This window comes from Oncorhynchus tshawytscha, linkage group LG02 (genome assembly GCF_018296145.1).
Source record: "Oncorhynchus tshawytscha isolate Ot180627B linkage group LG02, Otsh_v2.0, whole genome shotgun sequence".
Classification (NCBI taxonomy): Eukaryota; Metazoa; Chordata; class Actinopteri; order Salmoniformes; family Salmonidae; genus Oncorhynchus; species Oncorhynchus tshawytscha.
Window position 1 is genome coordinate 72,627,233 of NC_056430.1, and position 18,959 is coordinate 72,646,191.

At 44.1% G+C, this 18,959-nt stretch overlaps 1 protein-coding gene across 1 annotated transcript; it reads left to right on the forward strand.

Annotated features, from left to right (window-relative positions):
• Window positions 1–1,584: 1,584 nt before the first annotated feature.
• Window positions 1,585–18,042, forward strand: LOC112230093 (interleukin enhancer-binding factor 3). Its single transcript, XM_024396299.2, is given in 21 exon segments — window positions 1,585–1,660; window positions 2,259–2,419; window positions 3,051–3,165; window positions 4,167–4,384; window positions 5,318–5,492; window positions 5,782–5,959; window positions 7,717–7,814; window positions 8,464–8,559; window positions 8,707–8,818; window positions 8,958–9,055; window positions 9,327–9,438; window positions 9,584–9,712; window positions 9,890–9,907; window positions 9,909–10,099; window positions 10,512–10,631; window positions 10,984–11,109; window positions 11,426–11,593; window positions 13,187–13,304; window positions 13,562–13,600; window positions 16,229–16,614; window positions 17,259–18,042. Coding segments are annotated over 19 exon segments (2,382 nt in total). The 5' UTR covers window positions 1,585–1,660; window positions 2,259–2,294; the 3' UTR covers window positions 16,375–16,614; window positions 17,259–18,042.
• The last annotated feature ends 917 nt before the right edge of the window (window positions 18,043–18,959 follow it).

The window sequence follows — 18,959 nt, forward strand, 5'->3', positions numbered from 1 at the left end:
TGAAACAAAAATAGAACTGTTTGGCCATAATGACCATAGTTATGTTTGGAGGAAAAAGGGGGAGGCTTGAAAGCAGAAGAACACGATCCCAACCGTGAAGCACGGGGGTGGCATCATCATGTTGTGGGGTGCTTTGCTGCAGGAGAGACTGGTGCACTTCACAACATAGATGACATCATGAGGATGGAAAATCATGTGGATATATTGAAGCAACATCTCAAGACATCAGTCAGGAAGTTAAAGCTTGGTTGTAAATGGGTCTTCCAAATGGACATTGGCCCCAAACATACTTCCAAAGTTGTGGCAAAATGGCTTAAGGACAATAAAGTCAAGGTATTGGAGTGGCCATCACAAAGCACTGACCTCAATCCCATATAAAATTTCTGGGCAGAACTAAAAAAGTGTGTCTGACCAAGAAGGCCTACAAACCTGACTCAGTTACACCAGCTCTGTCAGGAGGAATGGGCCAAAATTCACCCAACTTATTGTGGGAAGGTTGTGGAAGGCTACCCGAAACATTTGACCCAAGTAAACAATTTAAAGGCAATGCTAGCAAATACTAATTGAGTGTATGTAAACTTCTGACCCACTGGGAATGTGATGAAAGAAAGAACATCTGAAATAAATAATTCTCTACTTAATTCTGACATTTCACATTCATAAAATAAAGTGGTGATCCTAACTGACCTAAGACAGGGACTTGTTACTAGGATTAAATGTCAGGAATTGTGAAAAACTCTGTTTAAATGTATTTGGCTAAGGTGTATGTCATCTTCAGAATTCAACTGTATCTCCACCAGTTTGGATATCTCAAATAACACCTGGCTGTCACCTACTGTAGGCCTAGATATGGCCTACAGTAGGTGGCAGCCAGGTGTTATTTGAGATATCCAAACTGGTGGAGAGAGTGCTGGGTAAAGTGAAGGCTGAGGATCACGAGAGGCGGGCTTGTTTAGATTTGTTGTGCTTCTGCAGATCAGAAGGAACGTGTGTTGCGTCTCACCCAATTTGATAAGTTTGAAGTGTCGTGTGTTTCTCTTCGGAATCGGGCACCCCTCAAGGGGGTTATAGCTGGCATCTCGTGAGAAGTTGATTTTGAAGAGATTTAAAAATATTCCTGGAGTGATTGATGCACATCGGATGAATTGTGTGATGAATGGTGAAAAAGTGAAGAGTTTATCTGTTCTTTTATTTGTTGATATGGAGACTCTCCCTACTCAAGTGCAGTTGGGGTATATAAACTACAGAGTCAGCGCATTTATCCCAAGACCAATGGAGTGTGGCCATTGTAAAGCTTTTGGTCATGTTTCAAGTGTTTGCAGAAGGGAGAAGCCGAGATGTCCAAGTTGTGGAAAAGATCATATAATGTGTTTTAAAAGTGAGGAAAATGTGACATGTTGCAATTGTGGTGGGAACCATGAAGCTAAGAGAATGAGGTGGCCAAATTCAGGACTGTCCAGAACATTTCATATGCACCTGGTGTTGCTGGATTCTTCATCTGTGGGACAATGGCGGACTACAACCACTAAAGGTGTATTGCCGCCACCCACTGGTTGAGTTGAAGAACAAAAAAAACAAAAAAAATCGTCATTATTGCGCGACACCGCGCAGCTCCACGCCCCCAAACAGCGCGACATTACTGTGCCTCCTTCCTTCTCAGGTGAGTGTTTTTAACGATATAGAAAAGGTTGTTGCTTTAGTGTTTGTAAATTAACACAAACGTTCTGCTAGCGATGCATTTAATTGCAGTTATGTGCTGAATTAAACATAAAAAATGTAGTAGCTTACCTTGCTAACCACAGCATCTGATACGGTCTCTGATCTGGTAGTATCATGCTAGCTATCTTGCCATAAAAATGGCGTCGGCACCGCAGGTTGAAAACAAATTATGTTAGCCCAATTGGTTTGCAGCGTGTTTAATTTAGTTTTAAAACCAAATTACCAAAAGCTGTATGGACAGCTGCTTACACATTTGGTGGTAAACAAACAGTTAGTTAGCATAGTTTACCTACACTTCGATTTTTAAATTGTATATATTACCTGCACGTTTTTGTGCAACTGCCTGGTATGTTTACGAACGTTAGCAAGGTAGTTACCGCAGGGATGTCACGTGGTGTACAAGCCTGCCGTACGTCACACTAAAGTTTCACCAAATGTTCTTATACAAACTGTATATAGTTTTCTTTGCCATGTGTTTATCATGAGGTGGTGCATTGTAGAGAGAGTGATTTTCAGTGTTTCTGTTACCATGGCTACAGCAGGTGTCACACAGGTGGCAGTTAAAAGACAAGCTCATGGCTATGGCAGCAGAGCCAGTGCCAGATGCAGTCTGGGACGAACGCCAGGCCTATGAAGAGCTCCTGTACTGGGACAGCCTGATACAGCGTGGCCATCGCCTGCTACCACACGACTTTGACAGGTACTGTATCGCTCCAGGGTGAAGTTTCAATGAGGTACAGCTCTAGGGTCCACATCCCAATCCTAACCTTAAAGGAAAACTCCACCTAAAACTATATTTGGCTATTTGTTTCATTAGTCCATTGTTGATATAGTCCCAAAGTGTTTTGCATGTCAGAAATATAGAGTTTTCCAGACAAAAACATTAAAAATACATAAATATAGCCAGTATGATGGATTTGCATTATATGGTGCAAAATGCATCATACCGGCTGTATTTATGTGTTTTGAAAGTTATATGTCTGGAAAACTCTTATTTCTGACATGCAAAAAATATTTTGGGACTAAATCAACAACGGATGAAGAGTTTTTGGGTGGCATTTTCCTTTTACCATTAGTGGGGGGAAATGCAAGGGACACTGACTGAAGAGCAGTGCCTTCTCTCATCCATGCCTTTTACTCTTACTCCACCTGGTTATAATAATGTTACATTAGGACAACTACAATGTAGTATTTCTACACACAAGGCATTTCAATTCTCTCCAAATGTTGCACGAATCTCTGCCATAATTGGTCGATGTTGAATCTACAGAGGTAAACTTAGTACTGTAATTGGTTTCTATTCTAACTACTTTGTCTCTCTCCCCTCCCAGATATGAGGAGCTACGCTACTGGTATGACTGTCTCTGTTACGAGGAGGAGCTGAGGCAGTACGATGAGTACATCGCAGCCATACAGGAGATCGAGGAGAACCGACCCCAAACTGAGGTTCAAACTTCCACCTCGACCGTTTCTCTCCACGTCAATACAAATTCCCTGTGTGTGTGAATGTAGCGCGGACTAATGCCTGTCACCTCCGAATGAACACAAGGATTGGAGAATCAGAATTATCCCTAGGTGTTGTGTTGAATTCTACTTGAATTCACCTGTACAGCACAGGAGGCTGGTGAGAGGAGGCTGGTTCATTTTAATGTCTGGAATGGAGTGAATGGGATGGTATCAAGCACTTGGAAACTGTTTGATGTGTTTAATACCATTAACTCTGTTCTAGCCATTACGATGAGCCGTCCTCCCCTCACCAGCCTCCTCTGCGGTGCATACTATTTAAAGGACAACACGAGCAGCCAATTGCACCTACTTTGATATGTTGGACAAATGGTCCTATGATTTGTTTCCACATGATGGCCATAAATAAAATATTTTATTTCCCCTCTTGCTAAGAGGCATGTAATTGCAGAAGTTGTAGATGATACAGTAACTATAATTTTCCAGTCACAGTTTTTCCCCTCGGTCTATTTGTACTTACTAGTCATACTGGTTTTCCAGATCATTCACACACATCCTATTCCATTGGAACAAATGAAAGCAGTGCTTAGGGCTGGCACGGTAACTGTATGACTGTGTAACCGACGATTATGGATGAAGACTGCCATGAAAATAAAATAACTGTTTAATACCATAATGTTTTATTTAAAGTTAACGAACTTTACCCAAAAGCATTAAAGTAAAATAAGCCTGCTTCACATCTAACAGTCAATATAAGGAGAGACTAGAGGAGACAAAACTAGCCTGTATTAGAATTTTGTGTTGTGGAACGAACAGCTGTCTAAAGATGGCTGGGCATTCAAAAAGGCAAGACGCACGGTTGATTTATTACAATAAGAACATAGATTTCAGTTTTCCTTTATAAATTGTTTTCTTACTGTGTGCCCAACTGACCACGACCCACATCTCACGTACCCTTTTCCATCTTACCTTCTCTCTTCCAGGCCCCTCCGGTGCGCACGCCTCCCATGCGTATCTTCGTGAGCGACGACCGCCACATGATGGCGAAGCACGCAGCGGTGTACCCATCGTCTGAGGAGCTGGAGGCGGTGCAGACAGTCATCTCCCACGTGGAGTGTGCCCTCAAGACCGTCTCCGACCTGCTGGATGTGGAGGCCGGAGTCGGTGTGGCGCCTGTACCTGTGGAGGGGGCAGAGGAGAGGTAAGAAAGACTGATCAAAGACCTTGGTACTGTAGGACCTATACCAGGCGGTGTCAGAGGAAAGCCCATAAAATTGTCAGAGACTCCATTGAGCCAAGTCATAGACTGTTCTCTCTGCTATCGCATGGCAAGCGGTACCGGAGCACCAAGTCTAGGACCAAAAGGCTCCTCAACAGCTTCTACCCCCCCCTCCCCCCTTTTGTACACTGCTGTTTATTATCTGTGCATAGTCACTTCACCCCCACCTATGTGTACAAATTACCTCAACTAACCTGCACACTGACTTGGTACCAGTGCCCCCTGTATATAGCCTCGTTATTGTGTTACTTTTTATTATTACTTTTTACTTTAGTCTACTTGGTAAATATTTTTTTTAACTCTTCTTGAACTGCACTGTTGGGCTTGTAAGTAAGCATTTCACGTTAAAGTCTACACTTGTTGTATTCGGCGCATGTGACAAATAAAGTTTGATTTGATTTGTTTGGAAACGCTTCCTCCTTCATTTCCTTGAGTTAAGCACAGATTGATACATGATTGGATAGCAGAGAGCAGAATTAACATCCTATTACTTTCACTAATCCAAGCAATTAAGATATGTGACTCTTAGGCTGCAGGTAGCCTAGTGGTTAAGAGCGTTTCGTCAGTAACCGAAAGGTCGCTGGTTCGAATTCCCAAGCCGACTAGGTGAAAAATCTGTTGGTGCTCTTGAGCAAGGCACTTAACCCTAATTGCTCCTGTAAGTCATTCTGGATAAGATGTCATGAATACTTCAATATAGGAAGGCAAGATGCATTTTTAGAGAGCGAGAGAAAGAAAGTGAAGCATAACAGTATATCTAATCCTGGGTATGTGTGCTTCTTCATATCTTGTAGAATTACTTATTGCATTTGTCTCTGAATAAGCGTTTCCTTGGTTCTCCCTCCCCTGTCCCAGTGAGGTGGCTCCCCCTCCAGAGCGTATCCTGCGTGGGGTGATGAGGGTGGGCCTGGTGGCCAAGGGCCTGCTGCTGAAGGGAGACATGGACCTGGAGCTGGTGCTGCTCTGCACTGAGAAACCCACTGTCACCCTGCTCAGGAAGGTGGCTGAGAACCTCTCCACCCAGATTGAGGTAGTGTATCTTTCGTTGAACCTTTACTCAACCAGGAAGTCCCATTGCGCTCAGAAGACCTCTTTCCCAATGGAGACCGATATCCTTCGATGATGTTAACGTTGTCTCTCTTTGGCAATTTTGAAGTGAGAGTATGAGAGGGACTGAGAGAGTTGCAATAGGACCTATATTTAAAAAGGTATTTTTGGTTGTGAAAGGTGCTGCCTCTATGCTAATATTGTCTCTCTTTCTGTACTGTAAGCCAAAATCCTAACTGATTTATTTTCCCATCATTCCAACTCTACTAAAGCTCGTCACAGAGGACAAGTATGAGGTCACCCAGATCCCAGAGGAGGCGGAGATTGTGATCAAGAGCATCAAGGAGCCCGTCCTGACCCTAACCATTCACCTGACCTCCCCCATGATCCGCATGGAGGCTGAGCCAGAGGGTGCCGGAGCTACCACCCCCCTGGAGGAACCACCTGGAGGTATGACCCCCCCCAGGGACCAGCCTCCAACCTGGCCAGGAGGCTGGGACTACCCAGCACTACCACGGCTGTGTTCAGGGCACAGCGTTGTGGGACGTCTCAGATAGAAATATGATGTAGAGATCTATTTGTGATAGATATGTGCACCAATAGATATTATGTGTGATACTTCTATCTGCAATGTTCCACAACATTGTACTTTGCTGAATGTAGGCAGCGCTGGACTGCACTTAACAGCAGGCAACTTCAGATCAGCTACAGCTGGTAATCTATGTGTTACTATTCACTTAAAGCATGTTACCGTGCAGCTCCCTACTGATCCATACACTGAGACACCATTTTAAATACCTGATCAGTCAATATAGAGATTAGTGGAACCTGCACAGTGGCTGCTTTAGAACCGATGCCAGTGAACAAACAATCTGATTGGTTCTTCACTGGAGCTTGGAGTTCTTCTATTCGCTGTAATTATTTAACAAAACGGCGACAATCTTCGTCGCTACAATGCCTCTTTTAGTCGTTAATAATGCATTGTGTAATAATGTGATTTTAATAACAGTAATGTACGACTTAATTTACAGTTAATTGTATTGTTCAAGTTAAGAAATGAAGGCTTTTCTGAGAATGCCAGCCAATGCGCGGATATAGATTTGATTGCATGTGTTTTTAATGCAGAACAGTGTAACGTGAGGTTCGTATTGCAGCAAAACTGATCGGCATGACAGGTAATGTTTTTGGACCCTTCCTTTGACCTGCCTGGTTGAGGAAAGGATATGGAAGGGAAAGTGTATGTGAGAGAGCAATATGTGTGTGTGAGTGAGTAACGCATGGGGGTGTATGTGAGAGAGCAATATGTGTGTGTGTGTGTGAGTGAGTAACGCATGGGGGTGTATGTGAGAGAGCAATATGTGTGTGTGAGTGAGTGAGTAACGCATGGGGGTGTATGTGAGAGAGCAATATGTGTGTGTGAGTGAGTAACGCATGGGGGTGTATGTGAGAGAGGCAAAGGGGATGAATGTGATCTAATTAAAAGTCAGGAAAAGGGCATTTTGAGTTCAATCCGCTTTAGTAGCTACGTCCTCCAAGAGAATGGCCTTGTCTTGGATCAAGGCCAGATTTGGTTGCTGGGGGAAGCCAAGCTGAAGCCAAGCAGTTATCAGTTTTGCTGCAGTACCGAGCCGACCACAAATGCATTCTGATTCCAACTGCCTTGTACAGTAATTCCAAACCTGATTGATTCTCTCTTACTAAGCCTTCTAGTGTGCCAGTTTTTAGGGACGCTGGACCTTTGACCAACTGGCCTCTCATTCTGTCTCGGAAAGGTGCAGAGCAGCATGACCCAGTTAAGGGGTACTAAGACTAGGCTTGATTAAGACTAAGAAATCCCCCCAGCAAAACTTTACATTGAGAAATATTATGCTCTGGTACCCACTGTGAATCTGATGGCTAGAGTACACTCTCATCACTTAGACCTAGCATAGAGTTTTTTGCTACAGGGTGGGTGGGTGGGTAAATCCATTCTCTATAAATGCGGAGAGTCTCCTTCAATCAAATTTATTCATAAAGCCCTTTTTACACCAGCCGATGTCACAAAGTGCTGTACAGAAACCCAGTCTAAAACCCCAAACAGCAAGCAATGCAGATGTAGAAGTCCTTGTCCTGCCTTGGGAAAAGCTACCTCCTCCCCAAGCCTCGAGACAGAAACCCCCCTTGGTCAAACCGTACCTTGTCTTCTTATCCCACCCATCGACCAATAGAAAAGCTAACGGTCGACAGCGATGCGCCGGCGGACGTTCTGGACAGGCAGAAATGCCTAACTGCCTTGGCATCTCTCCGCCACGCCAAGTGGTTCCAGGTTTGCATCCCGTCTTTACTTGTCCAATAAAGTGTTCAAATGTGCCTTTTTATTCTGCCTTGTCCCATAATGAGTTGTGAGTTTGTATGCTCTCACAATGCCTCATTGTTTTCTATGATTTCATTCTGTCTTCCTTGGAACTATATTGCTGTTATTTGCTAGTACAAGTGATATTGTAGCTACGTTGTTTTTAAGGATCCCTACACACTATGTAACCATCGCTCGTTTAGAGGGGTTGGGTTAAATGCACATTTCGTTTGAATACATTAAGTTGTGCAGCTGACTAGGTATCCCCTTTCCCTCCTAATTAAGTGTTTGGCTCCAATGGTATATTGGAGGAATACTGCACTAACCTTCCTATGCTACCTCTGGGTGCAATATTCCTGATGACTCAGTACTTACACAACTGGTTCAATTCGACTCGTATCAGGCTTTTCCTTTGTGCTGTCCAGGTGTATTAGCCTCGTGAGCTGCCTGCATCATATAAGCTCGCGGGATCATGCTGTAAGCTCGCGGGATCATGCGGCTCGCGAGGCTACTGGAATATTGCACCCCTTTTATTTAATTTACCAGTGCTCTAGGTAGGTAGGTAGGTTGTTGGATATCGCACCCTTTTTGACTCCGCTCGGCCCGTGCTTGTCTCTCTCAGGCTAAGGTCAACGACCTGAAGTCGGCCGCCATCGTGATCCGTATCATGAGAGACCTGTGTAACCGCGTCCCCACCTGGGCTCCACTCAGAGGATGGGTGAGTCAAGTCAAACTACTATAATACATGTAATTTTGACTATAATGATATACATGTCATACAATAAATTATTACATTGGGTGGCAGCGGTGGGCTCCAGGTCTGAACTAGATTCATTATCTACTGTTCTCTCTCTGTTCTGTCAAGCCTTTAGAGCTGCTGTGTGAGAAGGCCATTGGAACATGCGATCGGCCAATGGGAGCAGGAGAGTCTTTCCGCAGAGTTCTCGAGTGCTTGGCGTCTGGAATCCTGATGGCCGGTAAGTCTTTTATTCCTAAAGACCTGTATTGGGTAAATAGAGAAAATAGAGCTTAGCCTTGCAGAACACCTCTCAGAACAATGTAGAAATGACGTCCACCAAATTTAAACTAATTCAAATGTTCTTCTGTTGTTCAAAGACGGTCCGGGTATCAAGGACCCTTGTGAGAAGGAGAAGGTGGACGCCATCAGCCACCTGGACACTCATCAACGTGAGGACATTACACAGAGTGCCCAGGTAAAACAGGCTTCAATTTGATTCGGTTAGGTGAAATATTTATGCCTTTAACGTTCCAGGTAGAATTGTAACAAATGGAGCTGACATGATTCCCTACTCTACTTGAAAAACGATAATATCTGTTCTACACAAGATTTTTTGTTGTTGAAATTTCTGTTATGTTGCGTCCTTAACACGCCCCGGGTAGAATATCAAATATCAATTGTGTTATTCTCTCCCATGTGCTTCCTTTTGTGATTGACTGTGTTCTATGTTTGTTTTTCCCTGTCAGCATGCCCTAAGGTTGTCTGCGTTCGGACAGCTGTACAAGGTGCTAGGGATGGATTCCCTGCCTGCCAGGGAACCAAGGAGGACCATAGGACCAGGTCTCAGAAACTACGGTTGTTAGTATCTCAGTTTTTGGCGATCTTCCTGGCCTGTCCCATGCTTCTCAAATGTGACTTTCATATTAGCTGTCTAGTAGTAGTCTTGATGTGTTGTGAATTTGAACTTTTCCTGAACCTTGTCCCTTTTCTATGTCCCTACCAGCTCAGATCCTGGCCAGTTCCACCTACCCTCCCAAGAGACCTCATGATGCCGCGGACAAAGGGGGAGATGACAGCAAGAAGAGGAAGTCTCAGAAGTTCCAGAAATATCCAAAATTTCCTAGGAAGTCGTGTATGTATCTGAAGTGGTCTTCGAATGGGATATTTCGTAGCTATTCTACCATTGAGGCTCTTTCTGAGGAGGTTACATTTGTTCCTGTTCTGATATGCTCTCTTCCTCTTTCTCCCCATCTATCTCTTTCTCACTATCTCTCCCTGTCTCTCTTTCTGTCACCCTCCCTTCCCCCAGCCACAGAAGAGAAGCCCGGGGGACTCTCCTATGGCCATGAACGCCCTGATGCGTCTCAACCAGCACAAGCCTGGTCTGCAGTACCGTCTGACGGGTCAGAGCGGTCCAGTGCACTTCCCGGTGTTCACCATGTCTGTAGACGTGGACGGCGATACATACGAGGCCTCAGGGCCGTCCAAACGCACCGCCAAACTCCACCTAGCTGCCAAGGTAAGGGGTTGTATGCCTAGAAGAAAACATGCAAGCTGTACCAATAGACTTCCAGTCATTGCGCTAACACTAGTTAGCATTAGCGTGCAAATCTACCTGCAAGTTCCTTCATACTGCACGTAGAACTGGTATCCACGACTCTGGGTAACTAGACACATCTCACACTATCCCTTTAAAATGATGGTTAACTGGTACAACACAAGATGGTCCCTGGAATCAAATGTTACTCTCTTTGAAAGAAAGAGTAGTGTTTCTCCTTTCTCTGTAACCTTCGCTTGCTTTCATCAAAGTGTTACGTCGTTGTTCTCCAAGAATGTAATCCACTGGTTTTGCATTGAATGCCTTGTCGTCTGTATTGACTCTGTTTATAATGGCTGCCGTCCTTCAAGTCCTCTCTCCCTGCCCGTCTCAGGTCCTGCAGAAGTTGGGCCTGCCCACTGGGGCGGATGTGAAGATTGAACCAGGCGAAGAGGGAGGAGCCAACGTACCATCCACACCTACAGCAAGTGATGCGTCCATGGCATCTGACGAGGTAGTCATTCTCTCTATGTTCTCTGGCTTTTCCCTGTTACTTTTTTTAAATGGTTGACTTAATATACTTTCATAAAGCAGCACAAAGCATTGCTACTGTACCTGTAGACTTCCAGTCATTGCGCTATCGATAGTTAGCATTAGCTTGTGAAACCACCACTTCCTTCCTTCCTACTGCATGCAACAACATAAAAATGGTATCCGTGAGTTCATCTGCCTCTGGGTACGTAGAACAAGGTCTTAAATGCCAGAATCTCACAGTATACTTTCATAAAGCAGTTATGTTGCAATAGAGTTGTTGTTGATGATGTTCATTGGACTTGACTGTTCTACTATGTCTTCCATACTATCAGAACGGTCCCATCCTCACTAAGCACGGGAAGAACCCAGTGATGGAGCTGAACGAGAAGAGACGCAGCCTGAAGTACGAGCTCTCTGCTGAGACCGGGGGCAGCCATGACAAGTGCTTCGTCATGGAGGTCAGTCAGTGGCAGATGGGCGGGGTTTGCACGCTTGGGACAATTCTATTGATTCATTGCGCAAGGATTTGGAAACTACAGTAAATGAATAACCAGTAAGGTCGGGGCTCGTATCAACGAAGCATCTCAGAGTAGAAGTAGTGATCTAGGATCAGGTCCCCCATTTTTATGTAGAATCTTATTCATTACGATCCTAGATCAGCACTACCACTCTGAGACGCTTTATGAATATGGGCCCAGATGTAGTTGACAGAGCAGGATGTGGAAACACTGTAACCGGCATGTGTCTCTGTGTTACCACCTCCGCCACTCACAGGTAGAGGTAGATGGACAGAAGTTCAAAGGTCGAGGCTCCAACAAGAAGGAGGCCAAAGCCTACGCAGCCTTAGCTGCTTTGGACAAACTTTTCCCAGAGGGGGCGGGGCCCTACTATAACCCTCACTCTGACCCCAAGAAGAAGAAACCAGTCACATACACTTCCATGGTAAGACAAGATATAAACTCAGCAAAAAAATACATGTCCTCTCACTGTCAACTGCGTTTATTTTCAGTAAACTTAACGTGTAAATATTTGTATGAACATAAGATTCAACAACTGAGATATAAACTGAACAAGTTTCACAGATATGTGACTAACAGAAATGGAATAATGTGTCCCTGAACAAAGGGGGGGTCAAAATCAAAAGTAACATTCAGTATCTGGTGTGGCCACCAGCTGCATTAAGTATTGCAGTGCATCTCCTCATGGACTGTACCAAATTTGTCAGTTCTTGTTGTGAGATGTTACCCCACTCTTCCACCAAGGCACCTGCAAGTTCCCGGGACATTTCTGTGGGGAATGGCTCTAGCCCTCACCCTCCAATCCAACAGGTCCCAGACGTGCTCAATGGGATTGAGATCTGGGCTCTTCGCTGGCCTTGGCAGAACACTGACCTTCCTGTCTTGCAGGAAATCACGCACAGAACAAGCTGTATGGCTTGTGGCATTGTCATGCTGGAGGGTCATGTCAGGATGAGCCTGTAGGAAGGGTACCACATGAGGGAGGAGGATGTCTGCCTGCAATGACAACCAGCTCAGTCCGATGATGCTGTGACACACCACCCCAGACCATGACGGACCCTCCACCTCGAAATCGATCCTGCTCCTGAGTGTAGGCCTTGGTGTAACGCTCATTCCTTCGATGATTAACATGAATCCGACCATCTCCCCTGGTGAGACAAAACCGCGACTCGTCACTGAAGAGCACTTTTTGCCAGTCCTGTCTGGTCCAGCGACAGTGGGTTTGTGCCCATAGGTGACGTTGTTGCCGGGGATGTCTGGTGAGGACCTGCCTTACAAGAGGCCTACAAGCCCTCAGTCCAGCCTCTCTCAGCCTATTGCAGACAGTCTGAGCACTGATGGAGGGATTGTGCGTTCCTCGTGTAACTTGGGCAGTGGTTGTTGCCATCCTGTATCTGTCCCGCAGGTGTGATGTTCAGATGTACCGATCCTGTGCAGGTGTTGTTACATGTGGTCTGCCACTGCAAGGATGATCAGCTGTCCGTGCTGTCTTAGGTGTCTCGCAGTACTGACATTGCAATTTATTGCACTGGCCACATCTGCAGTCCTCATGCCTCCTTGCAGCATGCCTAAGGCACGTTCACGCAGATGAGCAGGGACCCTGGGCATCTTTCTTTTGGTGTTTTTCAGAGTCAGTAGAAAGGCCTCTTTTAGTGTCCTAAGTTTTCATAACTGTGACCTTAATTTCCTTAATTGCCGTCTGTCAGTGTCTTAATGACCTTTCCACAGGTGCATGTTCATTAATTGTTTATGGTTCATTGAACAAGCATGGGAAACAGTGTTTAAAGCCTTTACAATGAAGATCTGTGAAGTTATTTGGAATTTGACAAACTATCTTTGAAAGGCAGGGTCCTGAAAAGGGGACGTTTCTTTTTTTTTGCTGAGTTTATCTTTCGTACACACACTAATGCACCTCACAATACTATAGAATCATGACTAGGAATAGCCATTAATTAATCCACACACACACACACCATGATTAGGAACCCTTTAGTGACCTCTGACCCTCCCTCAACAGCATATCCCAGGCTTTGGCACTATTCGAGGCATTCCAACCGACACGGAGCCTAACAACCGGGGCCGTGGGCGAGGCAGGGGTCGAGGAAAGCCTACGACTGGCAGCAGCTACAACCAAAGTAGGACGCTTCACTTGGACTGTCTATCTCAGGATCTAGACGGGCCTTAAGGTCTTTAAGAGCATGTTCTCACAGAGATGAGGTTGTCAGAAAATCATTCAAATGTGGCTTATTTTAGATTATTTAGTAAATAAGTTAATGATTAGACAATAAGCCTTTAGTCAGACTGTTCTAGAGAGCTTGTTAGGAAATCGTCCAACTCTTTTGTGCTCCTTTGCGTTAAGGTAATAAATGTGTATCTCTTTTCTTGTTAACAGCAAGCTACCGTTATGGAAGCAGTGCTGGCTCTGGTTATCGTAAGTGTCTTCTCCACACTGTTGTCAAGGGAACTAATGAGTGATAGGTTAGGTGTGTTCATTTGTGTTTGGTAACTTATCTACAGTGCCTTGCGAAAGTATTCGGCCCCCTTGAACTTTGCGACCTTTTGCCACATTTCAGGCTTCAAACATAAAGATATAAAACTGTATTTTTTTGTGAAGAATCAACAACAAGTGGGACACAATCATGAAGTGGAACGACATTTATTGGATATTTCAAACTTTTTTAACAAATCAAAAACTGAAAAATTGGGCGTGCAAAATTATTCAGCCCCCTTAAGTTAATACTTTGTAGCACCACCTTTTGCTTGCTGCTGATTACTCTCTCAGTTTTGCAAATACAATTTTTCAGTTTTTGATTTGTTAAAAAGTTTGAAATATCCTTCCACTTCATGATTGTGTCCCACTTGTTGTTGATTCTTCACAAAAAAATACAGTTTTATATTTTTATGTTTGAAGCCTGAAATGTGGCAAAGGTCAAGGGGGCCGAATTTGTATTTAGCCTTATCTATTCTATAGCCACTATAGTCTATTGAGTCGCTGGTACCCATTTGAATTCCTTAAGTACTTCCTTCCTTCAAGTATAATCACTAGAAATCCATAAATTAGATAGCCATGTGCCCCCTTGCATCACCTGTATATCATGCATCATGTGTAATGATTGAATTAGTGATTAGGCTTCTGGGGCCCCAGAAGTGGGATAAGGGGGCCCTGACTGCTAAACTTAACACTTATACATTGCTTCTCTTATTTAAACCCTAGCATCTCTCTCCATCATGTTGACTTAAATGCTGGGGCTGGGCTGCAACACAATGTTGAGCATTTGTCATAATAATAATAATAATGTACACTGCTCAAAAAAATAAAGGGAACACTAAAGTAACACATCCTAGATCTGAATGAATGAAATATTCTTATTAAATACTTTTTTCTTTACATAGTTGAATGTGTTCACAACAAAATCACACAAAAATTATCAATGGAAATGAAATTTATCAACCCATGGAGGTCTGGATTTTGAGTCACACTCAAAATTAAAGTGGAAAACCACACTACAGGCTGATCCAACTTTGATGTCATGTCCTTAAGTCAAAATTAGGCTCAGTTGTGTGTGTGGCCTCCGCGTGCCTGTATGACCTCCCTACAATGCCTGGGCATGCTCCTGATGAGGTGGCGGATGGTCTCCTGAGGGATCTCCTCCCAGACCTGGACTAAAGCATCCGCCAACTCCTGGACAGTCTGTGGTGCAACGTGGCGTTGGTGGATGGAGCGAGACATGATGTCCCAGATGTGCTCAATTGGATTCAGGTCTGGGGAACGGGTGGGCTAGTCCATAGCATCAATGCCTTCCTCTTGCAGGAACTGCTGACACACTCCAGCCCCATGAGGTCTAGCATTGTCTTGCATTAGGAGGAACCCAGGGCCAACCGCAACAGCATATGGTCTCACAAGGGGTCTGAGGATCTCATCTCGGTACCTAATGGCAGTCAGGCTACCTCTGGCGAGCACATGGAGGGCTGTGCGGCCCCCCCAAAAAATGCCACCCCACATCATGACTGACCCACCTCCAAACCGGTCATGCTGGAGGATGTTGCAGAACGTTCTCCACGGCGTCTCCAGACTCTGTCACGTCTATCACGTGCTCAGTGTGAACCTGCTTTCATCTGTGAAGAGCACAGGGCGCCAGTGGCGAATCTTGCCAAACTTTGTGTTCTCTGGCAAATGCCAAACATCCTGCACGGTGTTGGGCTGTAAGCACAACCCCCACCTGTGGACGTTGGGCCCTCATACCACCCTCATGGAGTCTGTTTCTGACCATTTGAGCAGACACATGCACATTTGTGGCCTGCTGGAGGTAATTTTGCAGGGCTCTGGCAGTTTTCCTCCTGCTCCTCCTTGCACAAAGGCGGAGGTAGCGGTCCTGCTGCTGGGTTGTTGCCCTCCCACGGCCTCCTCCACGACTCCTGATGTACTGGCCTGTCTCCTGGTAGCGCCTCCATGCTCTGGACACTACGCTGACAGACACAACAAACCTTCTTGCCACAGCTCGCATTGATGTGCCATCCTGGATGAGCTGCACTACCTGAGCCACTTGTGTGGGTTGTAGACTCAGTCTCATGTTACCACTAGAGTGAAAGCACCGCCAGCATTCAAAAGTGACCAAAACATCAGCCAGGAAGCATAGGAACTGAGAAGTGGTCTGTGGTCACCACCTGCAGAACCACTCCTTTATTGGGGGTTTCTTGCTAATTGCCTGTTGTCTATTCCATTTGCACAACAGCATGTGAAATTTATTGTCAATCAGTGTTGCTTCCTAAGTGGACAGTTTGATTTCACAGAAGTGTGATTGACTTGGAGTTACATTGTGTTGTTTAAGTGTTCCCTTTATTTTTTGAGCAGTGTATAATAAGACTAATTAAAAGGAAAATAAACAGTATTTTTACTTCCTATTTGAAGTTGTTTGGCTGAGATCACTATACATTTCTCAGTTTTTCTCAAAAAGATATCCCCTTCAAAGCATTTGCTAAGTGTTCCCTCCAACCAATACTAAATGTCCTCCTTTCACCAATCACACTATCGTAACTTCATTGTCCATCTCTCCCTCAGACAATCTGTACAGTATGGGTGCAACAGAGGCTGCTTCCACAACAACCATCTCCACTGGTGACGCCTCCACAGAGGCAGATGCCAGCGGCAACACCACCGGCTACGGCACCTTCTACCCGAATCATCCTACACCACACCGGCCATAACCACCTCGGCCGCCATGACCGCCCAAGCCCAGGTCGGTGCATCTTCCCTGGGTGACTACCAGTCGGTGCCCCCTCCCCTGGACCAGCAGAGCCCCTATAGTTATGGCTACGGAGGGGATAAGAAGAGTCTGCTGACTGCAGCTCAGTCTCAAGCCCAACAGACCCAGCAACAGGTGGACTACTCTATGTACAGTACAGCCTACCCCAGCTCTGTCACCGGGGGCCAAATGTACAGTTACGGTGAGTGGGGATTCGGTGAGTGGAAATCTATATAAGGGGCCAAAGGAGGCCCCTACCGCCACACACACTCATACACACACACATTAATATACCGGTAACTGCTCGACGTAACAGTGCCTTCAGAAAGTGTTCTTACAGATGATAATAATGATGTGTGGAGTACAGAGATGAGGAAGTCATTCAAAAATCATGTTCACCATTATTGCAGAGTGAGTCCATGCAACTTATTAAATACTGGAATGTAATTTAGCCTTGTCATAACAAAGGGGTTGAATACTTATTAGCTCAAGACATTTCAGCTTTTCAAATGTTTACATTTCTAAAAACATAATTCCACTTTGACATTATGGGGTATTGTGTATAGGCCAGTGACAAACAAATTCTCATTTTATTTGATTTTAGATTCAGGCTGTAACACAACAAAATGTGAAAAAGGTCAAGGAGTGGGAATACTTTCTGAAGGCACTGTATGTGTGTATACTAATATATAGATTTTTATCTGGTATTATTTCTGATATTGGTTCTGTCTGTAGTCACTTGATATCCAAATGTGGTCTTAATAATGGCTTAAAGAGTGTTAGTAGAGCATCTGATTGGTTGATTATTTAATGTCTTGTTCTTATTGATGTTTCATTGGTCCGTAGGCTACGGCAACCAATCGAGCTTCAGCATGTATGGGAACGCCTCCTCCCAGGGCTATGGGGCGGCTGCTACTCCCCAGACCCAACAGACCTCCTACCCCACGGCATACGGAAACATGAACTATCAGTACAAATAGAGGGTACCACACACACACACACACACCACATCCCTCTCTCAAGCCCCCCACCAACCCTCTAAAGCCTTCCCCCAGAGGAAAAGAATACCCTCGTGTCTTTCTCTACTTTCATTATATTGATCTAATATTGATGAATCCTAAACCCTCAAGTCATTTTCACCATCACTATATTTCATAAACCAGACTATCTATTTCTTTATTTACCATGTGGTAAATGTAACCTACATGTGTCTAACAAGTAGTTCAGTTCTGTATAGGGATTACAAAAAGGAAATAATAATAATAGTGCTTTCAGGATGATGCTATCTTGGGTCATAGACTTCTTGTTTTGTTCAAGTTTCTTTCTTTTTACACTTTTTTTTTTTCTGTTGTCAAGCCACCCGAGGTTGAATGTGAATGTAAACGGAGAATCTGTTCTTATTTCAAAGACTTGTTTTCTTTACATTTTTATTTTCGATTTCAATTTGAATCACTGTTATGTTTTAACTGTTATTATATTGACCAGCAGTGTGGTTAAAAAAAAAGTTGACAGTAACTTGGATTTTTATGTGAAAGAGCAATGGAAATGTGTTAATTGCTGTTTCATTGGAAGGTTTCGGTAAAAGGCTTGTATCTGGTTGTTTGTAAGAATAAATTACTTTTATTTTGGAGCAAGGTGTCATACTTTACATACACTGACCACTGTTTTTCAGACCTGGGTTTAAATACTATTTGAAATCATTTCAAATACTTTTATCTGTGCTTGCCTGTTGCAATGCAAACAATAGAAAGGTCCCAAAAGTGCAAACTCAAACTCCAGGTAGCCTAAAGCAAATGCTCAAAGTATTTGAAAGGTATCAAGTAGTTATTGAACCCAGGTCTACTGTGTTTAGGCTTCTTCTCAACATGGCGACCGATCCCCTCACATGTTTTCATGCTGCGAGCCAACTTGTTATTTATTACCTTTAGTTCTGGATGGAATATAGACTAAATCCTATCGTTGACCTGACTGGCAGTGGTTACATTTTACATCCCTAGAAAGACTATGCTCATCTTGAGCATCACTTTAAAATACCAGGGATGTTCATCACAAGTAACATTACGATGCCGATCATGGCTCATGCATTGTGAGCCAATGACCCAAATGCTTTCTCTGAAGGTATGCTATGCTTGAGTTTCTACTCTTAGCCAATAGCCACTGAATGTACTTCATCATTGTGGTTCTAGAGCCTGGCCTACCATACCCCACTGTATGTACTGTAGCTAGAAGAGTTTATTTGCAACTTACAACTATCAGTTAATCATTCTTCAAAAACCATATGACAAATGGAAAAACATCCATTGTGGTGTACATTTTACATTTAAATATAGCCCCATATACATGCAATATTGTTTTATTCACAGCTTTTTCCCACAATTCTGATTAACCTCCATACATATTCTCTGTCCTGTTCTACTACTACAGGGGTGTCAAACTCATTCCATGAAGGGCCTATTGTCTGCTGTTTTTGTTGTTGTTTAAGACCTAGACTACCAGGTGGGCCGAGTTCCTTACTAATTAGTGACCTTTAATTCATCAATCATGTAA